General features: G+C 32.6%; 1 protein-coding gene across 1 annotated transcript; it reads right to left on the bottom strand.

Annotated features, from left to right (window-relative positions):
- Positions 1-4902: 4902 nt before the first annotated feature.
- On the bottom strand, positions 4903-7202 carry LOC102593938 (xyloglucan endotransglucosylase/hydrolase protein 24-like). The gene is made up of 3 exons (XM_006359004.2): positions 6834-7202; positions 6469-6662; positions 4903-5580 (listed from the first exon to the last, which is right to left on the bottom strand). Exons 1-3 carry the CDS (start codon positions 7104-7106, stop codon positions 5220-5222), a joined length of 828 nt encoding a protein of 275 aa, XP_006359066.1. The 5' UTR covers positions 7107-7202; the 3' UTR covers positions 4903-5219.
- Positions 7203-7296: the final 94 nt, after the last annotated feature.

The raw sequence follows: 7296 nt of genomic DNA, 5'->3' as shown, positions 1-7296 counted from the left end.
GAACCATATTCTATATATTAAGAACGTTAAAACTAGGAAAATTAAGTTGAAGCTAAAAGCTAATTATAGACTCTTTGTTCTAAACACAATAAAAAGAGCACTGATTTGAACTTCTTCTGGAAACATATTACTTATGCTTTGTTGCTCCACACCAATTCTAAATGGATCTAACATGTGTTGCACTACTCCAAGCTCGATGACGATTTTTACACCAAAAACACAAGCCCATGTTGAACCAGACTAATGTGGAATTCTTAACTAATTCAAGAAAAACACATTTATTTGTAGTGATTTTTCTTTAAAAAAAAACTTTCTCTACCCATTGCTTCAATCGCCATTGCCAACCATTAACATTATAGAACGGTTGACAAAACCTCATCTTCTTTTATGTCCAAGTCTTTATTTTCAAAAAAATCATAACTTTTTAAGAAAAATCAAATCTCCAAATTAAAGAGTAAAAAACTTTATGTGGATCTGATTCTTTTTATTTATGTGCTTTGAATGTAGAGTTTGAAGAAGGAGAAAGAGGATGGGGTGGGTTAGGAATAGGGTGACGTGGGGAGTTTGAGGAAGAAATGACAAGCAGGTAGAGGGGGTACGTGGGGTTTTGAAAAAAGCGGGGTGGGGGGGTTTGAAGAAGAAGAAGAATGGGGTGGGTGGGTTTCTTTTTTTCATATATACAAAGTGGGACCATTACTTTTTTTAAAAAATAACTTAACGCGCTTTCAAAAAAAAATTCTTTTCTTTTTTTGCCACGTCATCCGTTAGGATGGTATTAAATTCACGCGAAATGAAATTAAGGGGGTAAATAAACGCTCGTATAGTTTAAGTGTTAAAGAAAGTTCTGTTGCCAAGTTCAGGTTTTTTTTTTATGTATTTTCCCAAAACTTAATCGATGAGCATGAATACTACATCGGTCATTGCTTTAGTGACGCTAATAAACTGGCTAACAAGTTCTCCACCTTGATTCATGGCATTGAAGGACTTCATCCCTCAACTCTTTTTCGTCCCTTCCTAAGCAAGTTAGAGGTCTCTTCAAGATGGATAGATGAGATTTTCCAATCTTTAGAACAAAACCAATGAGACCTGTCAATATTATTTATAAGTTCCCTTAAATTGTACATCGTATCTGATTAGATTTTGAGCTAATTTGAACACTTCCTTTTGGTGGTACTTAGTAGAACAGTCCTACATTGTTGCTATCCTTAATCATGTCAAAGTTTGGAATGCCAAACTCAATGTTGTACTTTTACCCATATCAATGATCAAACTAAGAAATTAAAATTAAAAAAAAAGAAAAGAAAAAAAGAAGTGCACAAAACTTAAATATCTCAAGAAGGGGAGAGCAGGTTGGTGAAGGCACATACTCCTTTTGTCTCAATCTATTTGTCAAATTTTGAATTGACACACTTATTAAGAAAATAATGATCGATATAGTGAGTTAACATTTTATCCTTATTAATTAATAGAGTGTCAAACATATTTACTCATTGCATTTTTCAAAAATATTAACTCAACGTTAATAAATTGTTGGGTATAATAGGGTGGGGGGGGGGGGGATTGCCCTTTCTTGATGTCACGACCCAAAAATGGATGTGATGACACTTGTCTATTCCCATCAAGACAAGTCAACCTCATTTCAATGGAACGAAAGAAAAGCGGAAAGATAAAACAAGAATAAGATAAAAGCGAAAAATTCATTCATTCTATTAACACCCCAAAACCTAATTGTCAAATGTACAAGCCACTAATAAAATTACGGAATTTAAAGATGATTACAAGTCTCAAGTCTTTGTTTCTCAAATAGAACAAAACATAAAATAAATAGCTAGAAGGACCGCCGTGATGACAAACAACTACCTCTCAACATACCTTTAACAAGCCTCAGAAATAGGAGAAGAAAAGCACTGACACTGAAACGGACTCGGAACCTACACGAGTCTAGTAACAAGGAGTGAGTACCAATCAACACGATACCTAGCAAGAAACCTAATAAACAAGGCAAACTATAACACCTTGAAATTTAGAAAATGTAAGGCGGGTTGAATAGATGGGTCCGCAAACCCTAGCCCAACTGTGAACCTTTCACGAAGGCCTAAACGACCCGTGGAAGGGTTCACGGCCCGTGGAAAGGGGTGTTAGGGTGGTCGTTTTTGCAATCCAATTTTGATCCCCAACCTTCACGACCCCCTTCACTGATCGTGAAGAGCTAAATGGTTCGTGAAGGGCTCCCATATAAGTCTCATGTAAGTTTTTTAAGTCAGGGCCATTTTAGTCTTTTTATATGTGTCTAGTATCTAAGCTATGTCATTTTAACCCCCATTCTAATATGTATATAAGAATTTAAGTCATAAAACTACTCATTCTAAATCATTCTCCTAAATCCTAAATTTCCCTCCAAATTCTCTCTAAAGCTAAGTAAGAAGAAGATAGGGTTTCACTTCAAAATCTCCAATTCGCCATAACTTTTGGGGCTTAGTCACTAAGGTATGTTAGTATTCACCGGCTATGAAGTCCTTTCCTCTATAAAGTCCCCAAGATCTTCCAATTTTACAAGTATTCAATTCTCAATTCAAAGTTAGGATTTTATTCAATCTTCATATATGGGTTCTTCTCAATTATGATTCAATTACGTGTTTTCTATCTTTTAATGCATAAATTGAAGTATTTACATGATTTTGAGTTGAATTCATATGAACCCATGCATGATCCACGATTTTTGACTATGGACACGTGATGAAGCTTATGAACTATGATTTATGGAATCTTAGGCTGGACTAAATTTTAATACAAAGACGATTTTGGGTCTTATTATTTAGTTAAACTGAGTCATTAGTTGCAATCTTAGGCTGGACTAAATTTTAATCAATTCTCCCGTCTGTTAACTAATAATATTGGGTCTTATTATTTAGTTAAACTGAGTCATTAGTTGCAATCCTAGACTGGACAAAATTTTAATACAAAGACGATTTTAATTAATATACCCTACCAAACGACTCAGTAACAGTTTTATCTTACATACTAGATATCAAAGTGGGCTAACACAGGCCCAACGATTCATGTTATAGTAGAATACCTATCTAAGTAAAACTAGTTGCATTTGAAGAAGACAAGTGACATAACTTGCTAAACATGAATGTTTTTCTTTTATTAATTAGATTTTATTTCTATTTTTAAAAATTGTGTAAATATAGATCCTAAAAAATATCTTTTTCAAACAATATTAGATTCAGGTATAATATTATGTTGCAATAACTCTAAATATTTTAGATCATGATTTAATGTTTTTTCCAATTCAAGGTTAATTGAATTTGCAAAATTTTCCAAACATAGGAAGATTAAATTTGTACATCTTCCCTGAATAACTAATTACTTAGGTCGATTTTCAGCAATTTCTGCATTATTTTCTTTTCTAAACAGTAGTAACTAAAAATAGAATTAAAAATCATTTAGCCATCCACATGTTTTTGCAATAAAATATGGACCCATACAATAAAAGAAAAATTATTATTATTTGATGTATACAGATGATAGTCGGGTCAATTTCCAACAGGGTCATCACTGACAATTTATACTTTGCAAATGATGTATACGTGTGATAAAGCTGAAAAAGGATAAAATAGTCAATTCTTAGTATTTTATGAAGCAACAATAATAAGTCATATTTTTGTTAAAGTTTAATTTTCTTATATGATTTCAGGTATTAAGAAAATCCACTAAAGTCATTTTAGAATTTAGAACTTAATTAAATTGACATATATACATAAAACAAAATGGCTAGACTCGGTATTTTTATATTCAAAATTATTCTAGATTTTATATCAGGTGGCTTGAAAAATAAGAAATTAATATGACATGACATATCAACTGAAAAATTTAGTGAGAGAAAGACTTTGTAAGACATATATAAAGCTATAGATGAATGATCTTATAAGAAATTTTCATAAAATTTTCTCAATTTGAATAATTATACAAAAAATTAACTCATTTTTATCCGATAAGTAAGTAAAACCACAAAAACATTACATAAATACCCTTTAAATAAGTTGAGAGTTGTGGACACCATCACTCTTTCGAAGTAGCTGGTTTTTTTTGTCTACAGATAAACATGCATATGGTACTACAAAACAAAGTATAGCCTTTTAGAAAGAGCCCCACAATAGCTAACATTTAAAACTACCAAATTACCTTAGTTAGGACAGAGGCATGTTGACGAAAATCTGCTTTCTAGCCTTTAAATAGTTGGCATTTTAAAAAAAATCAAGACATTTTAGTTGTTTGTTTCCACTTTTATTCTTAATCATAAATATGAAGAGATATTAACATGGCATAGACGAGAAAAGTATTAAACATAGAAGAGTAATCCTCGATTTGATTTTTTTTTCTCGTAAAACATATGCAAACTCCTAATATAAGAAGTATCTAACCTATCTAAACGCAAGCATGCACGAGTCAAAGGAGGCAATTCAGAATGAAAGACATGCAAACCAGAAACGGAGGAAGCCGCCCTTGCAGATAAGATGGTCAAGATACGGAATAGGGAACTTGCTCGCTTCGAAATCCCTTTGAGATAGGAGGATCCTTTTTGTGGGATAGATCGACCCCTACACATAGTCCCGGGTAGGCGCATAGTCCTTATAGCATAGCAAACGTTCCACTTATAGCTAGGCTCCCGAACCCTCAATTCGATTGTTTTCCAAGAATGTTGAGCCGGGTATGTAAGCCATGTATTTGGGAGGAACAACAATAAAAGAAGGGCTTTCGGTTTTTGCCTTGCAGCTATTTTCAATATATATATGTCCAATCTAAAAATAAACGGAATATGAATAATGAGTACCATATATTATATTATAGATAAGCATAACTTGTGTCCCTAGATACTTTTGAGATAACAAGAACAAGTCAAGATCTGAAACAATATTTCCAACTTATCACATAAGTACAATCAAACAATATCACTCTCAAATGGGCTACTATACATTTCTTTATAGTATAATATAAAATTAAAAATAAAAACAAAGACAATAACCTTTTTTAAAGGACAGCTTAATACGCTAAGCTTCTGACACACACTCATCTTTATCATATGCATTTCTACAAGAAGTTGTTTCAACTTTCAACCACTGAAAACTATAATAATCTTTTTATTCACACAACGACAACTCTTATCGTTTCACTCAGAAGAAAAAAAATAGAGGAAATTTTAAGACAAATACTTATTAATTTAGAGTGCATTCATGAGGGAATCCTTGAGGGAAACGTTTAGTATCAGTGCAATAATTGTATATCATATAGTTCTTTTGCACCCATTTCATCCTTGCTAAGCCAACATTATCCAATGATTGAGTTAACCAAGAATTGGCTATGGGATTCTTGGAAGTTTGGACATTGAAGTTTCTATAAGAAGCAATAAAAGGGGCTTTACTCCAATCAGTCCTTACAAGGCCACCTCTTGTTGCCCATTCCTCAGCATTCCATAGACTTGAGTATAACCACATTGGTTGGTTCTTTGGGTAAGGTATTCCATTTGTTGCTTCAAGATTCTTGTATTGCCTTATTGGTGTCCCATCTACTAAAAATCTGATAAATAAATTAGAAGAAGATGTGAGTAATTTGCATAGCATGTGTGTCTAGGAAAACTTGTACTAATAACAGTCTGGTGCACAAAGTATCCAACATTCACGCGGGGTTCAAGAAAGGGTGGCATCCTAAGAAGCATGATGTAGACAGTCTACTTTAATGTAGGTATTATATTAGTGGTTATTTCTACAGCTCGAATCCATGGTCACCCATAGACAATTTTACTGTTGCTCCAAACACTACTAGAAATCATGAAATTAGCAATGGAATTTATCGGTAATTCCTAGCTAATCTATCACTTAATATCTTCTAGTAGCTAATTGAATTTTTATATAATATGTAGTTAATAACATGAAAATTTTGTTATTTAGCTACGAAATTGTGAATATCGCTCATTTCAATGAATGTTCCACTTCTCAAAAAAGATTGTACTCTATATTAAACTAAAAAAAGAACATTATACTATCGGTGTAATTACAAGTTAAATCCTTATCTTAATAAATGAGTTTTAATATGGTCATTTTCATATAGTTGCTTAACTTTATCCCCCCGACCCCCACCCCTATTTTAGCAATATATGGAATGATAAAACATCTAATTTGAGTAATACTACTATTTTACCATTGAATCTGAAAGTATTTTTTTAATATAACTATCTATTTTTTTCAAATTAACTAATAAGACTTTTGATTAATGATAGACAAGTCTCATTCATTCTATCCCTAATTAATATTTTGAATGTTTGTGCCATGGTGATCTCTTATCTAAAAACTTTTAAATATCAATCATCTATTCATCTTATAACATAAGTTTAATTTATATAGGAAATGTTTAAGTAATCTAAGAATTTAATAATATATATGTAAAATAATTAAAAGGTATGCTTACATGATATTTCGAGGATTCCAAAGAATAGAGTAGGTGTGGAAATCCTTAGTAGGGTCAAACCAAAGATAAAATTGTTGTTCCCTATCTCCCTTGCCTTGTGCATACACATTTGTATGAAGAGTATATGGTTCTCCACTTACATTCCCAAGAAACTCAAAATCAATCTCATCATGAGCTGACCCCACTGAAGATAACTGTATTCGAAGTCACAGTCAAAATTAAATTGAAATAGAAAACGTACAACTAGGTTCAAAATAACTATAGGTTATCTCATCCATGGAGAGTATGAATTAATAACTTGAAAGTACGATATATTAACTGCTATAACAGGTTAAAAATATATTTATAAAGTATGATCAACTTACATAGTATGTAGTAGCGGTGCCAGCAGAATTACCAGGGACAAGTTTGATCTTCATGTCAATCTTTGCAAACATATATTGTTGTTTAGACTTAAATCCAGAGCCAGAACTTCTATCAAGGGAAAGAGTGAGAAGTTGCCCGTTTTCGAGTATTTTCACCCTCCCATAACCCCATGTAACATCAAATTCTTGGTCGAAAGTACCACCAAAAGCCACCACCACCAAGAAACATATAAGAACCAAGAAAGAAAATATACAACTTGAAGTTTTGATCATGGTGTTTGAGTGTTGCTTTTTTAGAACTTTTAAATATTTTGTGTTTGAAGTGCATGGACATGGTTAATTAGAGGCATTATATATAGTAAGTAGTGTTGGGGTGACAGTGTAGAAGGTGTTGGGAGAAATACACAATTATTATTTTTTATGTGGGGGGGGGGGGGGGGATATAGGGGGGGTTGGTTTTCCT

Source organism: Solanum tuberosum, unplaced genomic scaffold (assembly GCF_000226075.1).
Source record: "Solanum tuberosum cultivar DM 1-3 516 R44 unplaced genomic scaffold, SolTub_3.0 scf00282, whole genome shotgun sequence".
In the NCBI taxonomy this organism is placed as follows: Eukaryota; Viridiplantae; Streptophyta; class Magnoliopsida; order Solanales; family Solanaceae; genus Solanum; species Solanum tuberosum.
The sequence above is the reverse complement of the archived record's forward strand: the minus strand, read 5'-3'. Positions and strand labels throughout refer to the sequence as shown.